Raw genomic sequence first — 26,317 nt, forward strand, 5'->3', positions numbered from 1 at the left:
AAATAGGTATTCAATCTGTTATAATGTTATTGTTAAAAATATTTATTTAATTACATTGTTTGTGTTTGTGCTTATTAATGTTCTGTATTCCTTGTGTGGAAAAGTTTGGATATAAAAATACATAAAATAAAGAAGCGGCATTTGTATCGTTTATTTTATCGCAGCATATTGGTACATTGTTAAAGGTTTATTTTATTATAGATGCCATAATTCATTAAGTATAATATACAACTCTTCATATTAAATTATGCATTCATGATTGCACGATTAATATACAATAATTATTTATATTTCGTATAAATAACCATACACATAGGTACATGTGATAAAAGATATGGATACAGATCATACAGATTTATAACAATGTATAAACAAGTGAACAACTTTGAACGCTGTTAGACATAACACTAGAATATTTTAATAATAGAAAAACCTCAAATATTCAGGTTATACATTTTAGGTAGATATGTAGCCTGGAGCATAGCTAACGTCTGTAATGGTAACGATTATGTACAACCGTTGTAACGTATTGTATGAATCGGGTTTTCCATGTTGCGAGCGATGCGATCCGTGAATATTGCGCTATAATAAATGGAGATTGTCTCATAGGCAACAATGTCTATACCGAACATTTTTAACAATGAAAACAGCTATTTTAATAAAAGTTTCAAATATACCGTGAAAATATTTGGAACAAAAGCACTACATATATAGTTTTGTTATTATTATTCCCCAAAGTAGATATAATTATGTAGGTATCTTACAATATTGAAATCTTACTTTATATAGCACGAAATTTAAAAAAAAACACGTTTATACTTAATTTTAACAGAATTATCTCGTCAAAGGATCCTACAGTATTTAAAAAAATTTTTGATTGTCACATGAAATAAGTGACAGTCAATCAATGAGCGAGACTTTACACTTTTTCTCATATCAAAAAAATGTGAATCGCATCGCTTGCACTGGAATCGGCCTCTGTGGAATAAACAGCACGACTAAACATTTTAAATATGAATGGTTATTACTAAGAGAGCAAGCTAACTGGATTTATTTATATGTGAAAAGATTTAAATATTTAATGTCGTTGGATACAAAGTCATTATAAGGACTTAATAGAGAATCCCTTGTACGAAGTGAGCATTGAAATAGCCTACAGTTCAAGCAACCTTACCGAATATGTACAATAACGACAAGTTTTTTTTAATAAATGTACGCGATTTGGTTACCTTCATGCCTATCTATATTGCCAAGTCTAGATTGGCTGCAAGGACTCTTCAATTAATATACTGTAGCTTTGGCCAGTTTTTGATAGTCAAAGGTAAAGTAGAAATAGGATTAGTATAAAAGTATCTCAGACTAATAAAAAACTTTAAGACGTTTACGGTCCTTTAAATTAAAATATTTAAAATATGTTTACAATACATAAGTAAGTTGAAATAAATAGATATTTCACTTATCATAAACACTTTCGTTAGTGAATAAAATGTCAGATTCGTTAGTAAAAGTAATCCAAGGCGAAAAGTTTTAGTTCCACTAGGATTCGATACCTGTATTCATGCATTTACAAGTCCTTTCGGCTAATCTAGATGAGGCTTAAAACCACTCGTTGCAAAGATATCCATTGCTGTAACGATATTTCAGAATCACTTACCTTCAAATCAATCACGTAAACTCCTACGCAAATAAAGATCATGATTATCCTGAATATTAAAGGTATGGCTAGCTATGGCTAGTTAACTTTAGAGAAAACTGCTTTTTGGAATCGACGTATGCACTAAACAATCTTACAATCAATTGAACGAAACGCAAAACGTCTGTCTGCGTTACTTAAGAACAAATGGTAGAACAGTTGGTCCGTATTTGCACTATTTTCAAGACTAATTATCTACTAAGTATTATTGTCATTTAATCATTTTCCGCTTTCGATTTAAGTTATGAGTATCAAACTATGAAGTTTGAAACAGTGACTAGGAAATAGTAGTAATTTATGAACTATTTATAAAGGCTTGAACTGGACGAGTCACTATTAAGTTTGAAATGAGTGTACCATAAAATTAATGGACTCGGTACAATATGAAAGTGAATTATTTGTATGATGCAGATTGCAAAATAAATTCGAATATGGACATTTTTACCTCAAATAAAATATGATATATTTGCAAGGTTTTTAATGCTGAAATGTAAGGGCACAAAAGAAATTCTGTTTAAACTGTTTAGACGGGCATAATATTATTTTAAGTATCGACAAATAAAGCAATGGTTATTTTGAAAGGAGTGGTTGAGTATTAGATGATCGTCGAGCAATAGTAATCGACTTTTTTTTAAAGGTTATAAGAATTGATACTTAGGTAGTAAAAAGTTTGAATTTATTATTAAAAATTATATACCTAGGGCTTCGTCCGTGTTCTAATAAATGTTTTTTTCAACCATGAGATCCTAGTTCTGTACCCTTATACGAATATCTACTTCCTATTGTTTGTCGATTAATATTGCTAGATGATTTCTGTAGCATTATGTTTTAAAATATACTTTACAGTAAATATAATTAAATACGAATTTTAAAACAATAGAACTCTCATGCAAGCAGTCTTTTAGTGGCTCGATACATTTAGTTATGACCTTGCAACAATTATTTATGTTCAAATTTTAGTTTATTTAGCAGAAGATGAGAAAAACTGTGATTTTAACATCACTTTAATGAAATAAGTTTAAATCCGTCATAGACGTAGCTATAACATAATATATTATAAGTTCGTGTGTGGACATTTTAAGATATATAGGTACATTATCGCAGTGTATCGTAAAATGATTCATCATAATTATTATAATATAAATACATTTTTATTTTTTATAGCTACCTCTGCGACGAGCTTTATAGTTAAGAAGTTTAACTGTCATCTACTGTGAGTCTGACGAGATGTGATACCCAGAGTTTTGTCTATAAAGATCATTAATTTCTAAAAATTATCTAACAAAACAATTATTATAAAATTAACACGAAATTAAAAAGTGACTTGGTTTAGGTACCTATACAAAAATTGCTAAGTAGCTACAATATTTTAATTATTTGTGTTTGTTAAAGCGGTTTTATCTTAATTCAAATTTTATATTTCTCCGCTTACTGTATTTTGATATGAACACGCGTGAATTTTGACAAAGTAAAGTAATTCAAAATGGATTTCAGAAATACTGTATACAGTACGGATTAACGGATTTTATCATTTATCACAATATATTGTGATAAATGATAAAATCCGTTACAATTAAGTATATAATATATATATTAATGAAATAGATGTTAACACGTGTCTACTATCACAGAACATTTTATTTTCGAAAAACCGGAGAGTTTTATGTAGGCATACAGTGAATTAATTTAATGCTCTTACAGAATATCCTTAGATACATCATATATAGATACTTATCAAGTAGTGTAGTGTAATCGGTGTTGAACTGTAATCTTATAACAGGCACCTATGTTACATTAAGATGCAGGTACGTTCCTACACTGTCAATTATATTATTGTTATTAACACAACTTATTGTATCGAGAACATTGAATAGAATGTAACATTCGTTAAGATTTATTTTAAAATATATGTAAAATTTGCAAGTCAATATTCAACATTATTATAAACATTTGAAACTGGTAATCATGATCACTCACACTTCCGCATGCTTATTGCCAAGTTGAATTTGGGTATCGGATAGGTACAGTTCTGCAAGGACGGTTGCAGCTTCGAATAGCTACGAGTAACCACAATGAATGGGCCAATCGATTTTTTACTTGTGTAGATATAGTTGTCATAATTGTCTTAGTACGCCGTTAAAAAATATGTTCACTTATGTTGCCAGACTAAGAACGTCTATTTTATATTTTAATAAGGGAACTGATATCTAGCGATTAACAACGTAAAGGAAAACGATTGCAATCCAACCTGTCAAAGTGACAGTTGGAGTGCATTAATGATTCGTACTTATATACGAAAGAAATACAAAGCCAACTATTGTGGAGGATCATCGCATGCATAGGTAGTTTCCGCAGAATGATAAACCCGTGCAGACTGAGCTTGAGCTTAATGAACCTCCACAACACAATTATATTATTAACTAACCTAACAGACGTGAGACGGGCGCCTGTCCGAAATATAGAAAACATTACACATAACTATAACATGGGTGTTTAATCATCAACCGTGCGTACTATCGAGACCACTAAATATTTGAATATTCGCTAAACTGTGCGTTTATTGAATCTTTAATTTTTAATTATTTACAATTTTTGCTTACATTACGGTTAAGGGTAAATCGAATGGCCTAGAGTAGAAAAATTCAATACACAACTCGGCCAAATGAAACAGCCGACAGAGAAACAGCCTCAGAACCCTGCGCTCAGGCGTAGGTACATATAGAAGGGGTCGAATTCACTCACAAAAGGTTGGAGGCCCTAGAGGCCGTGCCGACATTATTTGCCGCCGAGGCCGAACTTCATGAAGATGAGCTCCTTGCCCTTGCTGAGGATGTCGCCACCGGGCGCGGTCATCTCACTGAACTTCTGCATGAGGTTGGGCTGCGACGTGGGCGGCAGCTGCTGCGCCTGCGTGGCGGGCTGCGCGGTGGGCGCGGGCACGACGGCCGGGCCGCCGCGCCGCGCCGGCGATGTGCTCACGGCCGTGGTGGTGCCGATGGGCGGCATGGCCAGCGTGGCTGCGGAGCCGGGCGACTGCGCGGTGGGCGTGCTTGCGTTACCAGCGCTCGTGCGCGCGATGCTCGTCTGCGGCGCGCTCGCCGCGCCTCTCGCCCTCGCCTGCTGCTCACACAGTGAAACGAGACCTTAACATTCGTCGGTTCGCCCGGGAGCCAAACCCATGAAATGTGGATGACTCTGAATTATGGTCTCGAATGAAACTAGCGTCTTAGTTAAGTAAATGCAAACTTGTTTCGATGCAGTGAAAACTAGCGAATTAAATTGATTTGTTACGTTATATTAATTTCTACTTACAGAATGTAAATGGATAGGTAGGTACATCGCAAAACTATAGAACTTTTAACTAATTGAGAATTAGTTCTCTAATATGTATAAGGACAAGAGTTTTTAGGTTAGGTACCTATACTCATAGAATAAATTAATTTTGAACTAATGAACAAGTTGCTTCCATTATTTATTCGATATTGAATCTAGGTAGGTACATAATATTATACATGCAAAAAGTATTGCGGAATATATTGTAATTGCAATTTTATTCATGCACTGCCATACACCAAAGCAAGTTTATATACAAAAATATTTATCATGTACACAAATGCAGAAATAGTTTTTCCATATATTGTTCTACAGTTCTTGTGTAGATAATAAGTGAAATCGTATACACTGGTTTTCCGAAATATCATGCCTTGAAAAAAATGATATAGGTACTTAGTTACAAAAAAAGGTTTAAGTACTATTGAACTAAACGATTACGCTGTTTCATAAAACAAAGATTCCGACGAATTGAGAACCTAAATAGAGAAAATAAATACATAATTATTCAATGTATACGTCCAAAGTATTATTTTTTCATGATGACGTATGCAGTCATCTTACATGAGCGTAATCGTCTAGTTATGGACCACATTCACAGGCTTCAGAGACGTCATCGACTTTACGGTGAATGGGTAATGGTATATCTGATGTACGTGAAGTATACGCCAGTGTTGTTCTGTGCTAGTTCTGTATGATATGGTCCAGTATGACATGATATCTAATGTGTAAAAATCTCGGTGACTCGTCCAAACGTTCTTTGGACCGAAATAGTATATTAAGGACTATACGCCCTCTCGCTATACACTGGGCGTTAATGAAAAGTAATGTAATAAAAGAGAAGAAAATAAAAGAGAAACAGTGAAAACAAATCTAAAAATATGAAGTGGTAGACGAACTAAAGAAAACGACTAGCATCCTTGCATAATCTGAAATTATTCTCGTGGGGTCAAACTGTATAAACGGTAATTTTTTACCTGAGAATTCGCCTGTTCTGGATTACTGGCGCATGTGTTGTGGTCTAACTGAGAAGGGGGAAGAGGGCAGGCATCTAGCAAACAGACAATACACACAACATATATAGTGACCACAGACAACCACTCGAATCTTGGATCACACCTCACGCACATCGTGGACTCTGTGCAATGCTATGTTGCGTGTATTAGACCAGACTACCTCGCGTGAGCTAATGTGGTAGCTATCTCGAGAAAACATAGGGAAGTTGTGACAAAACAAAAACAGAAAGGACAGTCAGAAAGATAATGCAGACGAAAAGAAAATAAAGTTGCCCTCAAAGTATTGCTGAAACGTTAAAAAGGAGTTTGGTTATTTGACTTTCGTGTTTCGTTGAAGTTTACGCGTGTTGGACTTCGATGTCTGTGACTGTGTAATCCAAGATAGTGTTATCAGCAAAGTGTACACCAAGAGTCTTTGTGCTCCGTGGATTGCAACCGGACTCGCGATACTGTCGCTTCATATTCAGGCTGCAATGTGTTCATTCAAAGTTCATCGTTCGAATGTTTCAGTAAATAGATAAAGTTGGATCCAACATTTACTACGAGTAGGTACAGTACTACCACTTTTACAAGTTACGCCCGATGCACCTGCGCAGGAATCTTATTTTTGAATTGCGCGAAAATATTTCAGCCAATCATAGCGCTCGATGTTCGCTGTTGGTTGTCTACGCACCAAGTTTTGTACGCGCGAATTATGAGCGAATAGCACGAGTCTCTATTGTTCTTGTGTTTAAAATCGTAACGTTAAGGACCTGTTTCACAACCGTCAGATAAATTTTATCTACCGGATATACTTCCCAATACAAAAACTGTCGTAACCTCAAAATTCGTTAGATAAAGTTTATCTGGAAGTTGTGAAACAGGCCCTAAGACTTATATAAAGTCTGTATATTGCCTCGGTGTACATTTGGTTTTAGCCGGCGTTAGGTTGCGCTTTTTTGCCCAAACGAATTTTACCAATGTGACTTATTAAAGTGGTAGTACTGTAATACGTTCTTATATTTTAAAAACTAAGAAAACTCGCAAAGCGAGTCCCGTGGCAATCTTAAGACCGTGTACAGAGAAGATGATAGAAGTTACCAGAGCGAAATAGCGAGCGTCTTTCAGTAGTCACACAGCAAGTCCAAGGTGCAAACATGAAACACTCAAAGCTCTCAGTGATCAGAATTAACCGATCGTCAGCTGGACTTACCTAAACAGTTTTAATAGTATTTTTTTACTAACAGGGAAAGTAACTATGACAGCGAATATTGAAAAGCCGTTCGCGGCTCTACACAGTACATTACACGATAGGTGTGATGAGAGTTTTACCTGTTTTTCGATGATGGTTCCTCGGTGCCGGCGCGACGTTGTCCCGGGGCGGCGGAGGCGGACCGCGCGCGCCAGGGCCGCAGGGCGCGCCTCGGCCGCGGCCCTGCCCGCCTCCGGGGATTGTGCCTGGGTTTGCCATTCTGCCGCCCGGTACTCCAACGCCTATGCAAGAAACGTTACCAATGTTCTTTACAATATATTCCCCGTCTGCAGTGGTAATCGAGAGAGCGGGAAGTCCGATTTTTGTATAAACTACAAAGGTATTATTATAATATTGTATAATATGGAAAATTCGTCAAACGATATTTCTATCTGGGGGTCGTGCATCTATGCAACAAGAAAATCGAGTGTGCAGTTTTTTCAGGTTCAAAATAACAGAACTAAAATCAAAGGCCTTTTCGTCGAATCCTTACTGCCAACTCGGTTAGGCACTAAGGCAGTCCGAATCCGGGTGTCCGGTTTAACGGAGAAATAGGTAGGGCAAGGCATGTAGCGTTTATCTCAAGTCTTGGCGGGTGCATTACCGTGCTCCCTGATCATGTTCATACGCACGAGCACAGGCACAAGCTTTCTGAGCGCAGTGGCGTCCAGACCACGCTCTCTGACTATACAGCATGCTCCCCCCAGAATGCGTCTCACTCAAACCTTTAGTCACTTTTCTTCTTAGGGCAAAGCAAACTATTTTAGGGTTACAAAATGATAGACCTAGACATATCTTCTTCTATTGAAAATACGACGAAACGCTTCGAGAAAAGGTACGTAGTGCCCCGTCCTTTAGTTTGGCTCGTCTTGGCGGGAGCACTGCCGTACCCCCTGATAAGTGCCTGTAGGTTTACATAAACCTAGTGGTTCACCACGAAGTAATACCTCGCATCCTAAAATGACTAGAAAAAGAACTAAAGATAGCGAACCTTGACTAGGCTGACTGCCCGCTCCGTACTGGTCAGTGGCTTCCGCGAGAAAGTTGCTCGGCACCAGTCCTCTAACACCATCGATCTCTGCCATGAAAAATCCATCATCGTCCATTTCTCCGTACACATGGATTATTTGCCCTGTTTGAAAGCTCAGCTCCGCCTAGAATAAGAAAGAAAATTTGATATGATACCTTTGTCCATTATTTCTTACGTTTGTAGGTATAGCTTTTGGTTTCTTGTTAAGCATTGTCAAAGTTTGAGAACGGAATCATCGATATACTAGCCAAGTTGATAGTAGAAACCGTCGTGTGTCAACAAAAATTGTACAAAGTTTCAACTCAATCAGAAGTCACGCGTGATTTCACAATCGAGTAATTTCATTCAAATATATTATGGGTATTACCCCTAGAATAATAAATAGTAGAGGGGGATTCCAACATCAATGGTATTACCTATTACATATAAATAATTTTATATACCCTTTTTTGAAAAGTGTCTTAATTTGATCTATCGCTTGGTGTAAAATACCGCATGATGGGCATATAATAAAGTAGGTGCCACATTCTCCCAGGTTATGTACCTACTTCTTTCTCATCGTAAACTACCAAGTAAAAAAATAATGTACCAATATGTACTTTATCCATACTTATTATTATAAATGCGAAAGTGTGTCTGTCTACAGTCTATCTATCTGTCTGCTAGCTTATCACGACCCAACAGTTCAACCGATTTTGATGAAATTTTATACAGAATTAGCTTACATCCTGAACAAGGACATAGGCTACTTTTTATCCCGGAAATTTAAAGAGTTCCCACGGGATTTTTAAAAACACTAAATCCACGCGGACGGAGTCGCAGACATCATCTGGCAATAATATACCTACTAAAAACAGATTTGTGTAAAGTAAACAAGGATACAGTTTCTTGTGCCACTTACATCGGCATCAACGTTAGGACTAAGTTCCTGGGGGTCGTAGTCGTATAGGGCGACCATTCTTCGAACAGGCTGGTTGGCGTACGCGTCCGTCCATCTGTCCCGGGGCTTGGCGGTGGTCTGTCCCGTGGCCTCTTGCTCTGATACCTCGGCAACCATGTTATGGGGAACATAGCCTCGACGACCACGGCTCTCACCCCAGTAGAAGCCGTCGGCGTCTTTGTCACCCCAAACCTGACGAAGGGAAATTAAAATGTTAAGAGACAAGTTCTCAAATATAGCCCTCGGGAAAGGAGGAAGCGTAGCCGGCGTTTTGGCAGAGTTCGTAGATAGGGATGAAGTGGAATGAGGTCAAAAGCCCAAGAGTGTCAGTTCAAAATTGCTCAATGGCGCAATACTTTTTAAACATCCTCTATCTCACTAGTGGTACATAAAGTATTATTTACGGACACCCTGTCCCCATCACCAAAGGGTTCGCTTATGTTCGTTTTATTCTTGTTATGTGCAATAAATAATTTAAAACAAAACAAAAAAATATATCCCATGAATGTTTCTGAGGTTGTACCTAATCTACACATCTGACGTTGGTCAGACCAAATAAAAGAAGCGGTCGAAACACCTGCTCCCTACCCACACCCTAGTTGTTACAAAATGGGATTTTATATTATTATTACGATCTCAACAAAATTTGATAACGACAAAGGTGTAATAGAAAATGCAGAATCGTTTACAATTCTAACCTTTATAATGTCTCCATCGCTAAATGGCAATTCTTCATCACAACTCTCAGGATTAGGACTCATGGTTGCAGGGTCGTAGTCGAATAGCGCCATGAAATAACGACACCTCTTGGTTTGTGTGTGACCCTGCTGCGGACGTTGGCCAGGTTGAGGGCCTCTGGGCCCCATCGGAGGTGCGCCTCGGGGGCCATACTGAGGCATTGGACCTTGTTGACCTTGCTGCATTTGCTGCATTTGTTGCATTTGCTGCTGCTGTAAGAAGAATTGGTCATTGTGCGGAATTTTCTACTGTCACTTTGAAAAAAATCAAAATTAAAATAATATTATGCAAGTAATATAAGTACTAAGTACGTCACAAAACCGAAATACTTACAGGCATAAAATATTTTATACAAGAATAATGAATAGGTAGCTATGTAAGTCTACATTTAAAAATATAAATCTATTGAAGAAAAACCATTCAATTGTACTTATTTTACATATTGAGGTAGGTATACTCTAGAGTCTAGATAAAGAAAATAAATAGAAATGAACCTGGTGAGGGTTAGGGGGTCGTCCTCTCTCGTGGTGGTTTCTGGGCGGAGGGTTCTGATACGGCTGGGGCTGGCTGGGGTACTGGGTCGGCTGGTTACTTGGGAATTGGCCGCCCTGTTGAAAGGGGGGTTGCTGCGTGCCATGGTAGGCTGGTGTATTCGGGAACTGCTGACTCGAAGGCTGCTGCGACGCTTGTGCAGGTTGGGACGCCTGCTGCTGACGTCCGTACGTACCAACACATTAATAAGGTTAGATTTTCCATAACGAAGCCCACAGCAATTTATCAAGCTTACAGCCATATTTTTTTTGGCGTATGCGATCAAAAGCAATTAATACTTTACCTTCGTTTAAGATATTATAACATTCCGCTGAAACGCTATCCAATCCCCATGCACAACGAAAGCTAGCGTGCAGCACTTATGTATTTTTTAACCACATCGTCCATAACATAGATATTTTAAGTGGTACCTTAGTATAGGTTGCGCACAAATAAAATTTCTTGTTTTCAATTTAGGAAGTTTTTAATCTTGTACAATCATTCAATCAATGTATAGACGGAGACGTAGTGAGAAGAGTGTAAAAGAATAATTGAGAACGAGAATAATTGAAGCCAAGACAGCATGCAGAAACAATCATACAAACACGCTGCACATGCTCGGATGTTATGATTCTGTATCGAGTGCTCTGTGGGGACGGTTGTCCTATCTGCCGGGCAAAGGTTTACAATTATGTGTCGGAAAACCTGGATAGTGTCGAACGTGAACCTGTGTAGTGTGTCGAACATCGAGGACGTGAAGATAACAACATAGAAGAACGGAAAGTGAAAACTTGTGATTGGGAATCCCGAATAGTATTGAAAGAGAAGAGAGCAAAGTGAACAGTGCTAGCACATGAAGAGCACATCGATGACAGTTACAGAGATCGCAGACCTGCGGGCGGCGACGCGTCGCCTCTTCGTCCTCGCTACTGGCCTCCACTGCTCCCTCTTTAGTGATTTCGATGGCCGGTATCCCCGATTGCTGATAGGTACCACACGTTCATTCAACATTTCAATAGTTAGACATCGTTTTTCTATCAATGCGCATGAACATGACGGTGGTCAAAATGTGCTGAATGATGTTACATTTTATATCTGACAACATTAACCGCTGAAGCACGAAATAATCATAAAGCTGCCGACGACTAAACCATACATTAGAAGGCCTCATTACAGATATTATTATGTAGGTATATTCTAGGATTTGAAGGCAATATAAATGTAGAGCAAGTGAAGCTGCGATGTGAAGCCGAAGTGAAAATTAAAGTTGCCTTTCGTGAAAGCGTTCCTTTGCTTTTCGACACTCGAGTCTCGACATAATGCTAGCAATTGAATAACATGTTTTACGACTTTAGTTTTACATAATAATATTATGTTATGGATAGCGTGTACATGGTTTGTAGACTTGTAGTTAATGATAACATGAGCAGTGTAATAGTTAATTAGTCAACTAACATCAGGATATAAAGTAGTTCAATGTTAGCCTGTTGCGGATGCCTAAAGTAAAATTTAATACAAAAATGTCAATCAATATCAAATACCAGTTCAGATAGTGTTCTCACTAAATCTTTATCAAAATGCTAATTGTTCATTAACAAACTATTAGCTATGGTGTGAATATCAAAATAGATCTAAACATGGAAACTCATATAACGAGTATAGATATAAATTATGCATTAGATAAACATTAGCTAACATGTAATATTTTTTCTACAATAGGTTATCGAATTCATACTACGTTTAGATTATGTACATAAGCATACTTAAAGAAAATATCGTCTGATGTATGGATTATAGTTGACTACGTCATTAAATACGTTAAATATAACGATGCTATCAAAATACGAGCACACTGTGTAAAAAAAATAAAGACAACTAATATAAAAATAAATCACTCCAAAAATCAAAACTGTATTAATCTAAACAAAGGGTGAAATAAAATGAAATAAAAGATATAAAAGACGTGTTAAAATTCCTTACCGAAGGGGTTATTTTGTCGAATATACTCTTTAGGAGGCCTGTGCCGAATCCGCTCGTGGGCTACGGAAAGGTGTATAATAGTTATGTGAGAGAGAGAGGCAAGGTTATACTTTAAGTGGTACGTAAACAAAATGAGCTCAATGATGGGGTTTCTGTCTGTGTCACAAAATACAAGCTCTTTATTTGTTCTAAGTATACGGGTATCTGTAGGGTGTCGTGCACTGTCAGGTATCGGCCAATAGCACTAGAGACTACTGATCTAGTCGCAAGCATTATGCATTTAATTTTGATCGCTCGAGCCGAGTGCATAGCTAGGATAGTCGATGGAGCGCGTGGTAGTGTAGACCGACCGGCAGAAACTACTCGACATTTAGAAGATGCCAGCGACAGAACCACAGGAGAGAGTATAAAGAGTGCAGTTTGCAACACCGAGTTCACGCAAAAAGCTATTTCATCCCTTGCAATCGACGATGTATTTTAAAATATTAACTAATTGAACAAAACTGAAACTACTCACAAAGTCGTGAAATAGCTTCTTGCGTAAGTGGAGAGCGTATGACATTGATTTTGTAACAACAGCTAAGAAGACCAAACAAAAGAAAGATAACATAAAATGAAACGAAGCTTATATTTTGTAACAAAATCATTTATACTGGCGAAATGATTCAATTTACAAACAAAAAATGTACAACATTGATTTGCAAACTTAAAGTACACCAAGTGCTGTGCCAACATTAAACAAAGTATTCACATTTTTGATGAACATAAAATAAAATTTGTACACACGAATGTACCTAACCTACACTAGATATAATTATTAGTCTTATAGAAACAACAAAGCATACTTTATGAAAATATTAAGCTTGAAGATTCATGGAATGACAAAAGAATTTTGGGGAATTAAGTACTTTGTTATCGTTTTAATAGATGGGGTAGGTATCTCAAATATTTTAAGATATTGAAATATAATATAACACATCAAATAAATAATATACAAGAATTTTCACCTGAGTTGTTTGTGGATCATGACGGTTAGCGGTAGGGTATATTTCCTTATCAGAAAGATTTTCGTCATGCTCTATCACTTGCTGATGTTGCTGGTAAGGTTGAGGTCGTTGCCCTCGAAAGCCTTGAGTTGGCTGGGTGGGACCGACACCTGGTCCACGAGGAACCCTAGCGACGACTCCCCGAAGTACAGCAGGTGGTATGGCTGTAGGAGCACTGTCGCTCGACTGGCTGTCTCGCGATTTGGTTCTAACCTGTAATGAAACGGACATAAATACACGACACACGTCAAAGACAAAAACAGCAAGATAGTTTTCAGAGCATACGCTGTCATTAACACACGTGATAATAATTACTGCAGAAAATATAAGTGCACAATATATTGTAATCATAACACAGCGCTCAATTAGCCAGTCTAAGCGGTACAGTACTCACAGTAACGCATTTGGGATTGAGGCCGATCAATTTGCCAATGTCGATGAGCGCATGATCACCGGTCGGGGAATCGACATCGGTCACCTTCTTGCCGTCGGCGTACACGGCGTAGCCCGTGACCGGACCGGAGGCGGGCGGGCGCAGCACCGGCTGCCACGTCACGAGCAGAGTGCCGTCCTGAGGTCCAGCTTCCACCTGCGACACCGCACCAATCACCACCAACAATCCAGCCATTTTCTTTCGGCCAATTGGGATATGACATGTATTCACACACTATTAAGCCACATCGAGGGAGGATTCGACAAAACAAGGGAAATTCTAAGCTACCAACAACGTGAGCGGAATCAAAAATTTGTCCTGGCGCTGGATTAATGGTTGCGATTGACGCGACTTCCTCGAAATTTTCCATTGTGCCGCGTGCTTGGAGGTCGTGATAATTACTTGAAAGGGACAGGGTAGTGTATATGACTTGTGAAAACGTTCATGTTAGGACTTTAATCACACACTTCGTGAGCGTTGAAAAGCATTGTTAAAGTGCGTGTGCTAAAACGCTGATATATAGATTTTGTAATTCGAAGGCCAGTTCTGTAAATTATTATAGTTATATTTACATAACTGTTTCGTTGGTAACAGCCAATTCAAATTATACAAATAATACATATAATATAATACGTATGAGCTAGAGAGGTATAGGTATTTTTAAAAGATTAGATAGTATTTTATACGTAAGGTAGTAAGGCGAGCAGGAAATGTGAGTGTTGAGTGTAAAAGAATCGACGAAAGCATGCTTAATTTATTAATTTATGTCATGCTAGAAGTAGTTGTAGATATTAACATTATGTACCATTATTTCGTTTGGTGGATCCGGTAGACCTTTTGGTAAAGTTCTGAAGTCAGTGTAAGCTCCGGGAGCTTCTTCGATTGGGACTCCAGGCGGCCCGGCCCTCAAGTGTTTAGCTCTGACTGTTACCCTATATTGAGTACTTGGTGCGAGGCCTGTTATGGTATGTCTATATACACCCGGTTTCACAGTACGAACCTAAAACGATAATATTTGAAATTGAAGATTGTGATTCAATTTTTGTAAGTATATTATTTACTAGACCAGCGATAGTACTCACTTCAACATTATTGACACAGACGACATGCTGGTGATTAGAATTAGCCGGGAGCCATGATATAACAGCCTGGGAACAAGTGACTCCGCTTGCTCTAACGCACGTAGGTCCCATATTGCCTGTGTCTCGGCCTATCACCATGGTGCAGGCTGCGTCCCTCGACGTGCGTCTAGTGGCCGTCACTGAACGGACGCTTATACGATGTGGCTTTGGAAACAATGAAATTCATATCAATTTTACGTCGGTTGAGATTTTTGTAAGAAATCAACTAGTGAAAGCAAACAAATAGATGAAAACTAAATAGCATTTATGTTAAAACTAAAAAGTGGTGCTCTGGTAAACAAAATTAAACAAAATCATCTATAAGAGTTTGCTTATTTCAAATTAAAAATAATTTGTAAAAAAGTCTAGACTAGAAATAATTAAATGAGCTCACCCGATTAGCATCTACTCCTTCAACCAGGGCGCGCGTACGCTCAGTCGCTTTAACCGTAGTTTTTAGGACGCCGTCGACGTAAACGTGGTAACTTTCAATGTTCGCTTGCTGGACCCCCTCGGGCGCCGTCCATCCGATCAGCACGGATTTGTTGAGTTGCCTCTCCAATGTCAGCTGTCGCGGCGCAGGCACTAACGACGAGAAAAACAGCTCGGCTGTTCAGGTTTGAGGGCAGATCGCGAGTAGGAGGTAGCCAAGCAGGCGAAGTGCGAGTGATATGCCAAGAAGCGTGCAGCGAATTCCGATGTCATAGGAAGGTAAGTAGGAAAGGACAAAGGTTTAACTATAGAACTCTATGGCTACAATTATAAAAGATAAGCGATTGAAATGAGTATAAATCCTGCTAAATTCACATCCAATTTTGTTAGGCATTTAATAATACTATTTTAAAAATTACTCGGAGTAACCTATTGTCACCATGAGTGCATTTGGTCGTGATAATGAGCATGCGGATAGTAAAAGTATACCTATACAAGATATTTTAAGAAATTAATATTATATGCCAAAATACACAACCGGTAATCTATTTACAGAGGTATTTAAAATACTGAACAGGATGATACTGAGTTTCTAAAAGGTTCGGACTACTGTGGATGTCAATGATTTAGTAGGAAAATTCTTGATACTAGAATTAATTTATGGCGCTATGATTATAATCAAGATATATTAGAACAGTGTCTTACCATTGTCGTCATCTTCAGGGCCCTCATTGATATCTGCCATTTCGCTAAGACGTGCCACATCTCTACTGAGCGAGAGGTCACTTATAGCTGTGGTTGCAGTTTCATCAGCATCACGCAATGTAGCTACTACGGCCTAATAATACAAAAAAATACCTCTCATCGAGACCAGCTCTACTTAGTTTGAAACATGTTTTTAGCCAAGAAAATGCAATCGCAAAGTTACCTGATGAAACTCCAAAAGATCGTCCCCTACTAATCTTTGTACGAAATTTGCAGGTACGAGACCACGTCGGCCGTCTAATAATTCTGCATCGAGCATTGTTGCATTAGGATCTGGAGGTCCCCATACTAACAGGTAATCGCCAGAGCAGATAGACAACTCTCCTTCCGCAGTTTCAACTCTAAAAATTACGCTATATTACATTATACAACATACAATTTTTACAAATTCACTTACAAACTACAAAAAAGTTCCGAATCCAGTCCAAAATCTTTACTTAATTTATACTTACTCTGGCGGTTCGTAAGAAAATCTAGCGATATAAACGCAACATCGACCTTTTCCCGGAATGTCCAACATGTCAACTTGAGGCTCAGAAGTTGCACCACCATTCATATAATGGGTATTTCTTACTGAAATTTTTAATTTTTTTAGTTTTAAATATTGTAACTTGAATTGTAAGACATTGAGAAGCAAATAACGTACCGTCTGTATCCATCATATTACTGGGTAAAAGTCTTATAGATCTCGGACCTCGATCGTGAAGAAAGTTTTCTAAATTTCCTATTCTATCAGTTCCATATTGGCTATCTAATGCTAAGTTCCAAGTAGGTTGGTGCGGTGTCACAGGCGTAGCGGCTCTGACCATAGATGGATTATTAGTTCCGTATCGACTTAAGCCGAGATCTATTTCATCTATCGGCTTAAGTTTAATATTCATTGTGTTTGTTCCCAAGCCACTAGACAGGAGTGGATTTGTATAAGTACCAGCGCCAGATCCATACCCACTCGCGCCCGTTAAACTAGTATTCAACGCTCCCAATTGACTTCCTCCTGTTAGATTCGATAGAGGATTTCCCAGTGCACCAGATAAGTTTGACGCTAAGCCAGCGAGTGTACTCGTGAGTCCTCCAGGTAAACTAGTCGGTGGATTATTTAAGCAACTAGAGAGTCCTGTTCCTGTCATAGTTCCGGTGATTGCTGGTCCTAATGAGCCACCCAAACTCATAGCAGAAACGTTTCCAAGATTCTGAATGTTTGATTGTAGCCCTGCCAGAGTACTTGAGATTTGACTAATATTATTTACGAGAGGAGCCGTGACAGGATTTGTAAATGTGACTTGATGTGTATTGCTCATACCGTAAGAGCCAGACACAGGATTTGAATAGGAGGTTGGATTGTGCGCACTCATAGAGTAAGCCATGGAGTTAGAGCTAGGGGCAGTGAACTGAGATGTGGCATGTAGAGAGGAGAGAGTGGGCATGGTGTTACTCTGGCAGAGGGCAGCGTGACCTGTCGCGGTTGTGTACGAATGAGGTAACGGCGACGGTGTCGGCGAATGAAATTCTCCAAGCGCCTGGTTTGATCCGCTTGAATGTATACCTGCCAAAAAATATATAGAAGAAAATTGTGAATTATAGACCAATAAATAATTATTCCAAAGCAAATATACATTATCATACTCAAAACTTATTTAAACGGTTTAATAATGGTTCGAAACTTTGTGCTTTTACTATGAGACTCATTTAGTGCTTGGTGCAACTAAGTTCCTAATTTATGGAATGGAATAGAAGAGTTAATTTATTCATACTTATAAACTCTTACAAACTGCTTTCGATTCATCAAGTACTAATATAGTTACCATGGGTCGTGGATCTAGAATGTTCTAATTCGGCCAGAATGCGGTTATCTTGTTCGATCTTAGCCATAATTCGTTCTATCTCCGAGGCCGGCTGGGAGGCCTGCGTCGACCACGTGGCCGTGGTCGTGGTGCCGCGCGCCCGCATCGCCGAAGACAGCTCTAGCTGGAGCTCCTCACAACGAACCGTTTCCAAGGCTGCCTGGTGGGGAAAACGCTGTTTTAGTGATGAAGATTTGAATGCCATCGAATGAAACGTTATGATTTAGCGCGTCAGCGCAGATCGAGACAATTATGGGAATGAAGTCGTGGGCTTCAGCTAGTTAGCAATAAAGGCATTACCTTTTTCTCAAGTTCCCGCACCCTGGACTGCAGCTGTTCGACGTTGTGCGAGTCGTGCGGCGAGCGCTGTGCCGAGCGGAGCTGCGCGAGCGCGTCGGCGTGCATGCGCTCCGCATCCGCGCGCGCGCGCTCCGCCTCGCGCAGCCGCCGCGACAGCGCGTCCGTCTCGGCGCCGCTCGACATGCCGTACGCATTCATACTCTGCATAATATATTTTATATTATGTATTATTGAATAAATAAATTGAAAACCATCTAAATATTTAGCTAGAGTTAAAATTATACCTGTAAACATTTTTAAAAGCAAAAAATTAGACGATACCACTGTAAGTGAAAACTCGAAAGGTTTCCAAAGAACCAAGGTATCTAAATAAATAAAAAACAACTTCAATACTTAGGTATTGAAGTTTTGTACACTGAATATTAAAAAATAAAATAATTTATTACTGAATATTATTATGTACATGCTAATATAGTTCTACCTATAATAAATATTTTTGGGGCCGGCCCCGGCCGGTGCCATAGCTTATTAGCTGAGCGAATCGTCTATTTTTTGAGACTCTACAATGGCAACTCGGCACCGATCGGCCCAATTTTTTTATTATAGAACTAAGTAGGTATATTAACTCTTGTTTACATAATATATTCAGTAATAAATTAAATTATTTAATTTTTAGTGTACAAACATGGCTAGATATTGAAGAAGGTTTTTATTTTTTTGTAAAAAAAATATTTCACATTTTAGTGGCTAAAATTAGTTGATGTAACTAACTTTTTTAACTGACTGTAACTTTAATCTTTGAACTTGTTGTTTGGCCCAACGGTAACATAATAATAATATTATATTGAAGCATTTTCAATAGCCCAGAAGACTGAAGTAAATAACTTGGTGTTATAAGAGAGGAGAGGACAGCCGGACCTGGTCCTAATTATATAGGTTCATTATAACAACATCCTGAACATGGGCAAAGGCCTTGTCAGCTTATCTCTCAGAAGTCACACACATGACACAAGTATTAAATTGTAGGTACACTGAGCAACGAAATAATTCTCAAACAACAAACATAGTGCGAACTCTGACCCATTATTTTAGCGCCGACCTACTTATTATAAAACGATGAAAAGCCCATGCTTTGCTTCTACTCAATCGTGAAAAACGGTGCCGCTTTACTGGTGTATGAATAATTTATCGATTTTCTGTTAAAATTGACTGGAACAGGTACATACCTATTCGCCCTTCACAGTTTGACGTCACCCATAGATCCTGATATGGGGAATTGATGAAATAAATGGGCCATAAAATAACCCCTCAAAACAGTAGAAACAAGTCATCGAAAACTTTACAGCGTTTTAACGGGCATTACTTGCGTTTTCGCTCGCTCGGAGTCGACCATTGTACTTAAATCGAGTCACTGATTGTTAAATTACTGCGTCGTCAGTCCGGATTAATTAATAACATTCATTTTATTTATGTGGCTCATACATCAAATGAAAATTATTGGCTGTAATGAACTTTGATTTAGGTAAAGTCAGTAGGTACCTACGCTTTTATTAATTACTCGCAAATAAGGAAGCCTAGGCACAGTATGTAAATAAATCCATTATGTAGCTGTATTAACGATTTTATTATTGAAGTCAACCATGTTTAGGTAGGTACAAGTATAATGGTAAGAAGGATTTGGGCTAACGCTCACTGCATTTTATCATCCTAACAAAACCTACGATTTGTGATTAATGGAAAGGAGTCACGAATCACAACACTCCGCAATAAAGATGTACGGAGCAAATAGAAAGTTAACCCAAAAATAAAAGAATAGGAAAACCGAATATGTGATGAGGTACAATGATTTGGTGCTGTCTAAAATCAAAAGAATAAGCTGGTTTAGATTTAGCAATTAATGACAATAGAATCTGATGTACAAACTGCAAGATCAAATCAAGCTGTTAGAGATTAGTCCCAGAGGGAATCAATGAGCCCAATTGGAGTCGCGCAAGAGAGGCACTGCACGTTCTTTAGAGTTCCCGGAGCCTCTTAATATGCACCAAAAATGAACACCAAGGGGGGTTTAGTGGGTAGAAATCCCACATAATCCCATCTCACCCCAAAGAGGTCGGTTATCTTAAGAAGAGAATACCCGTCAACAAAAAAAAGATAAGTAGATAAGTATAGTGAGTTATAATAAGAGAAATATAATTGCAATCATCATTGCAGTACAAATGGGAACATCTATTCCCTCTTTGTCACAAAAGAAAATTAATGATGTTGAAAGCTGAAAGCCTATTCAAAATAGCGTTGACGAAGCAGTTAGTCGGTCAATGAGCCCCAACGTTCCGCTTTATAGAGTACCTACCTAATTCTACAGTCAAAGATTTTTTAAAGGAAATTAGCCATTAGAGTCATGACTAATAATTAATATACCCTTTCCCAACCAAGCATAAAGCATATTGTGCTAGAAGTGCGTACGACAACAGTGGAACGGGTGGGGTTTCAAAGAATATTTAATACCTAAATGTTAGAAAATATTGTACCCAGCTAAAATTTAGTCAGAAACATTACAATCTTTTACATGTTACATCAAACGCACGATGCGATGTTCCGTAATCCCAAAATAATAACAAAATCAATAGCGAGCGTGCAACGAACTCAACGCAGCTGAAAATCGCCATCCCGCCGCCGCGCCGCCCCGTCTCGGGCTAAGAAAAAGTGCGGTGACCTGCTTCCCTGTGTTCCCAGGGACTCCCCGTGAAGGAGGGGGCCCCCACAAAGCTTGGCAGACTCTCCGGCGACGCGGAATTGGGATAGCAGCCAGTGCCTGCCGACTACGCAATACGGCGTCGGAACAAACGTCTTCCATGCTTAGAGGGAGATATATTACGTCCCCTTTGGGCAGTGTTGGCAAAGGATAGAACTAACAGTCGGGCTTAATTATACCTACTTACATGCAAATTTAATTAGAACCGCGAATGGGGTGTTTACTTAGGCAATAGTAATGGCGTTTGTGTGTTGTGTAGATTTATTTTGTGCTGAATTTCAAGTTTGCACTACGTTTTGTATCGTTCAAGGTTTAGGTAGGTACGCTCGAAAAAGTGAATTCTTTTATTAAGCTTGGCCCAGAACTGGCATTGTTCTGAATCGGTACACTTTTAGGCTTACTTGCAACATTATAGAGTTATAACTGAAATGAAATGAATTTATTTATTTCATATAAATAGGACAACCTGCGCCACTTACCTAATTTACTATATCAAGACTCGACCACCGGTTCGGAAAGCAGATTGTACTGAGAAGAGCCGGCAAGAAACTCAGCAATTACTCTTTTTGAACAAGTTGACAAGACTAAAGTTAAATCTCAAAACAAATCCAAAGCAAAGTGAATACCTAAGCGTTTTATTATGAGAAACTAGAGACCACTAAAAATATAAATAAATGTAGGTATACGCAATTCAAAGATGAATTAGATTGAGAACAGAGAAATACAAAAGTTGCCGTCATAGTACTAAGTTCACTCTGCATGCCAGTACCATGATAGGATTCATTTTAAAATGATATCCTAATTTTAAAATTGAATTATAAAATATTAAAATTGAAAAACGAAAAAACGTTCGGATTGCAACAATTTTATGAATACTGCGAAATCTTTTTGTAAAGAAATGTTTATTATATTTTTATTTCATTCAGCTTTAGCCTTGCTTCATTTCTTTCAGTGATGTGAAATAAAAATATAATAAACACGGTCGAGTTCAAAAAAACATGTGTACAAAGATTCCAATTTCAAAACTCTGAAGTTGCGCGCAATGAGCACGCGGCTCGCAATCCGTCTAACGGCACTTTCATCAGAAATGTACGGAAAACTCCTAAACTTTGTAGGGCTCCCATCCTAATTGTTACTGAGAAAAACCACAATGTAGTCTCGCATTTATATAACTCAAGTTTGCTTAGTAATCACCGACAAAATTATTTCTTTTCTCCTATCGAATCACTTTGTTGGTTTTTATATTTACTTACTTTAAGTTTTTTAATTGAAAATATTACAATAAAACTTAAAGCTAGTCTTATCTAATTACTATATAAATCAAGCCCGCGTGGAATGGTACCAAGAATACTGGCTGCATTTCCGCGCTGGACAGCCAGGCTGATCCGTTGCGCAAAAAATGAGCCAGCCCTTCTGTTACCAGATGAGGCTATTAATCGCGGTGAAATGTCTCGTAATTTTTTTTAGCACTAAGACTCCATGGCCCCAGGGTCTCCGCGGCAAATGGAACAAAAATGTAACTCTCGATAAGAGAGGCATACTTGCGCCGCTTAAAATGCTTAGTTCGTTATTTTTTTATTGAAAATATTACAATAAAACTTAAAGCTTTTTTACTAAGTATACAAATCATGCCCGCGTGGAATGGTGACAAGAATGGTGGGTTAAAAAATATTATTTGGTATGTACCTACCTACTAAGTAGATTAATTAATTTAATTAACAATCCCAATAACTTGAACTTCCTTTGAAATTTGTGTAGTCCACACGTACGAAGTCGCGGGGATAAGCTAAATAACTTATGTTTATTTAATGTTTCATTAATCGAATTATTTTCATATACTTACTTACCTATTTAATTTTAACGTCACAACATGCATTTTCCCCCTAAAGGCTTTCACACCGTCAGTGATTACGAATTCATGTAAAAAGAAAAATAGTGTTTGGATTTTAGGGTGCTAGGGTTTACTCAAACAACGCTTGAATAATTGCAACGGGGGAAAACTATTATTATGTGGAAGTAGGGACCCATTAAAGTGTACGGTGGGTAAATGCAGCAAATTAAGTTTCTATTGAAAATGGTCCTTATTGTAATAACGCTTAGAGCTACAGGACGTGGTAGCTTGCTGTATTACACTTCAGTTATTGGACAAAAGCCACGGTACAAGCACTTAAGCACAGTTAATTTGTGCAGCTACAGACTAAAGTCTTACCAGCGGAGTTGATAATAATTTATAGTTTCGATTTCATTTTGTAACAGACCACTTTACAAGGCAAGTTCTAAAGAAAGAATTTTTTTGAAAGTGGCTGTAATTGTTATAGCAACGTTGACCCAAGTCGATAAATGGATTGGTAGCAAACGGTGAAGGTTTCAGAGGAGAGTTTGGAATCCGTCGCATCGGTCCCAGCTACTATAGCTATCATCTGACAGTATTTCTATTTACATAATCGTTATATCTGAGTCGAAATCGTACCTACTCTTATTTGAGTCGTAGCCTCGTAGCGGAAGGGCATGGAAGCCTACCACCACCCTACCACATAGTTGTTCCAAGATAACCCCTTACCCCTACCCTTGTGATATAATATGACGTGGTATGTACTAAGGTACTTATGAAAAACTAGCTTATGCTTGCGACTTCGTCCGCGACTACATAAATTTCAAAAATCCTTTCTTAGCGGATACCTACGTCATAATCTGAGACGACTTTTTTCACTTTATTGCAATTTTCGAAGGAATCTCTAAGTTTTTGAAAATAAAATATAGCCTATGTGACTCAATAATAATGTAGCTTTCTACTGGTGAAAGAATTTTTAAAATCAGTACAGTAGTTCCAAAGATTACCCCCTACAAACAAACTTAACGACATTACCTCTTTATAATATTAGTATAGACTCATAGAGTATAGATATAGATTTAGATTAAGTTGTTCGTCACCGAAAACTAAACAGTAAGGAAAGCAATTACTTAGATGATTATGTTACCTGGGTCTCTATACCTCTTCTTAGCGTATTTTCATCTGAGACTACATTGCACTTAGCCGGTGAGATCGCAGTCAAGCGCAAACTGGTACTTAAACAATGAAAATACGGCGGAGATGACATCAAAGGGAAAGTTAAAAAAGATCAAGTTTCAGGATTAAAATATGAATGGATCGCCCTTATAATTACTGCCCATATTATAACATGCGTCAAGTGTAGTTGTTTGTTGTTTTATTGGTTTGTAAGTTTGTCCTTCAATCACGTCGCAACGGTGCAACAGATCACGGAGTTAGGAATCAGCATAATTATTACCTACCTACAACGGATCAACTTGATTTTTTGCACGTGTGACATAGGCTACTTTTATCCTGGAAAATGAAAGATTTTCCACGGGATGCTTTAAAACTAAAGTCACGAGCATCAGCTGGTCTAAACATATAAAAGGAAAAGCTGACTGACTGATCTATCAACGCAAACGCACAGCTCAAACTACTGGATGGATCGGGCTGAAAGGCATGCAAATATCAATTATGACGTAGACCTTCGCTAAGAAAGGATTTTCGGAAAGTCAACCCCTAAGGGAATCAAATATGGGTTTGAAATTTGTGTAGTCCACGCGGATGATGTCGCGAGCATAAGCTAGTTATCCGTATTAGGCAACGTAAGCAACTCTATACGGGCAAGACGACGCGCGGCGCCTTTTAGTATGGATATCTATTGTCTACTCATGTGCCTTGTGTAGGGCACGTACGTCTCTTTCCGAGTCAAAAATTTACCCAAAGATTTTACCCTGCTAGATTTTCTGTGAATCAGCTAGGTATAAAACTGACCGCACAGTGAAATAAATCTGTTGTAAAGTTTTTAAGTCTACTTATACGCTACCTACTTCAAAACATCCCAAGAAATAGCGAATAATTGCAAGTGGCTTTAATTTACTTTGCTACAAAAAAATGCACGAAATAAACTTTTAGGTTTTATTTGAATTGTAAAGGGGAGGTGAGGGGATAAGATTTGCATTGCATACCTACTTACCTATAGTGACCTTTACCGGCATTGCTTAATCCGGCCGTAGAATGAATGAATATAATAATAACTCCTCGGCAATAAGTACATACACGCGTAACAAGTAAGTTAAGCTTTAAAAAATCTTGTCTGTGCTGTGCACAATCTAAATTCTAGACGAAGAAATAACGAGAATTAGTAGGTGTAATACTTCGTTTCATCATGTCAATAAAAGAGGAGAAAATTTTGAGTTCATAAATGTAAATATAGGTAGGTAGGTACTACAACATTAAAATATACCAAGCGACAGAAAAACAATTTTACCATAAAATTCTACGTTTATTAAGACGATCATAGTTGGGTTTTAATTTTTAACTTTATCTTGTGTGCTTATAGAAAAGAAACTGACATCTAATAAATGAAGATTCAATTCAAGATGTACCAGTATTATCACGGAAAGATTAAAGTATCACATCCACTATCCATAATGATTTTATAACACTTTTATCTAAATAAAAAAACCTTCACCTAATATCGCTTTGTGGAACAGTAGAAAAATTCTTTTGTGTAACCTAAGTTTTCTTTTGCCGCAAACATTTTGATATTAGAAAGAAGAAAAGTAACATTAAAAATGAAAGATAATGGTGGTATGTAGGTATACTTATACATATTAGACATAATATATATTATACAATAATCGATATATATCTATGTGTATCATGTACGAAATAGAACTATGATTATGCTGAAAAAGAGTAGGTATTCTCTACTAACTGACCCCTTCGACTTCGTTTTATGAAAATTACTAGCAGATATTTTAGGTTTTTAAAAATCCTGTGATTTTCCGGGATAAAAAGTGGCCTATGTCACTCTCCAGATTTTTAACTAGCCCCATGCAAAAAATCATTGAAGGACAAACCAACAAACAAACACACTTTCGAATTTATAATATGGGTAGGGATAATATGGATATAGGGATTTCTTAGTGGGGCTTGTTATAGCAACGTTGACCCAAATAGGTAAATGGATGGGTGACCGACTTTGAGGGTTTGGAGGAGAGTGTGGTGTCCGTCGGTCTCAGCTACTACCACTAACATCTAACAAACTAGTATTAATAAAATCTAAAGTAGAGTCAAAATCGTATTGTCGTATCAATTCGAA

The 26,317-nt window shown here is 38.0% G+C and overlaps 1 protein-coding gene across 10 annotated transcripts in view; it reads right to left on the bottom strand.

Annotated features, from left to right (window-relative positions):
• Positions 1 to 127: 127 nt before the first annotated feature.
• The window catches only part of Rbp (RIM-binding protein), a 31,997-nt gene continuing 5,807 nt past the window's right edge, over positions 128 to 26,317 (bottom strand). Inside the window, exons 2-21 of one of the 10 annotated variants that reach the window (XM_069501072.1) lie at positions 18,428 to 18,628; positions 18,089 to 18,287; positions 16,933 to 17,829; positions 16,739 to 16,859; positions 16,450 to 16,627; positions 16,227 to 16,359; positions 15,484 to 15,674; positions 15,051 to 15,254; positions 14,774 to 14,968; positions 13,930 to 14,124; positions 13,497 to 13,748; positions 12,490 to 12,549; positions 11,402 to 11,491; positions 10,473 to 10,685; positions 9,939 to 10,187; positions 9,202 to 9,432; positions 8,262 to 8,424; positions 7,351 to 7,512; positions 6,001 to 6,074; positions 128 to 4,813 (exon numbers count right to left, since the gene is read on the bottom strand). In XM_069501072.1, the coding sequence (XP_069357173.1) occupies positions 4,469 to 4,813; positions 6,001 to 6,074; positions 7,351 to 7,512; positions 8,262 to 8,424; positions 9,202 to 9,432; positions 9,939 to 10,187; positions 10,473 to 10,685; positions 11,402 to 11,491; positions 12,490 to 12,549; positions 13,497 to 13,748; positions 13,930 to 14,124; positions 14,774 to 14,968; positions 15,051 to 15,254; positions 15,484 to 15,674; positions 16,227 to 16,359; positions 16,450 to 16,627; positions 16,739 to 16,859; positions 16,933 to 17,829; positions 18,089 to 18,287; positions 18,428 to 18,625 (4,350 nt within the window). In that variant the 5' untranslated portion in view covers positions 18,626 to 18,628 and the 3' untranslated portion in view covers positions 128 to 4,468. Of the gene's footprint in view, positions 4,814 to 6,000; positions 6,075 to 7,350; positions 7,513 to 8,261; positions 8,425 to 9,201; positions 9,433 to 9,938; positions 10,191 to 10,472; positions 10,689 to 11,401; positions 11,492 to 12,489; positions 12,550 to 13,496; positions 13,749 to 13,929; positions 14,125 to 14,773; positions 14,969 to 15,050; positions 15,255 to 15,483; positions 15,675 to 16,226; positions 16,360 to 16,449; positions 16,628 to 16,738; positions 16,860 to 16,932; positions 17,830 to 18,088; positions 18,288 to 18,427; positions 18,629 to 26,317 lie in introns of all 10 variants that reach the window. The other 9 variants (XM_034971715.2, XM_069501077.1, XM_069501073.1 and 6 more) reach the window with 9 other exon arrangements.

The sequence above is a fragment of the Maniola hyperantus genome, chromosome 9 (genome assembly GCF_902806685.2).
Source record: "Maniola hyperantus chromosome 9, iAphHyp1.2, whole genome shotgun sequence".
NCBI lineage: Eukaryota > Metazoa > Arthropoda > Insecta > Lepidoptera > Nymphalidae > Maniola > Maniola hyperantus.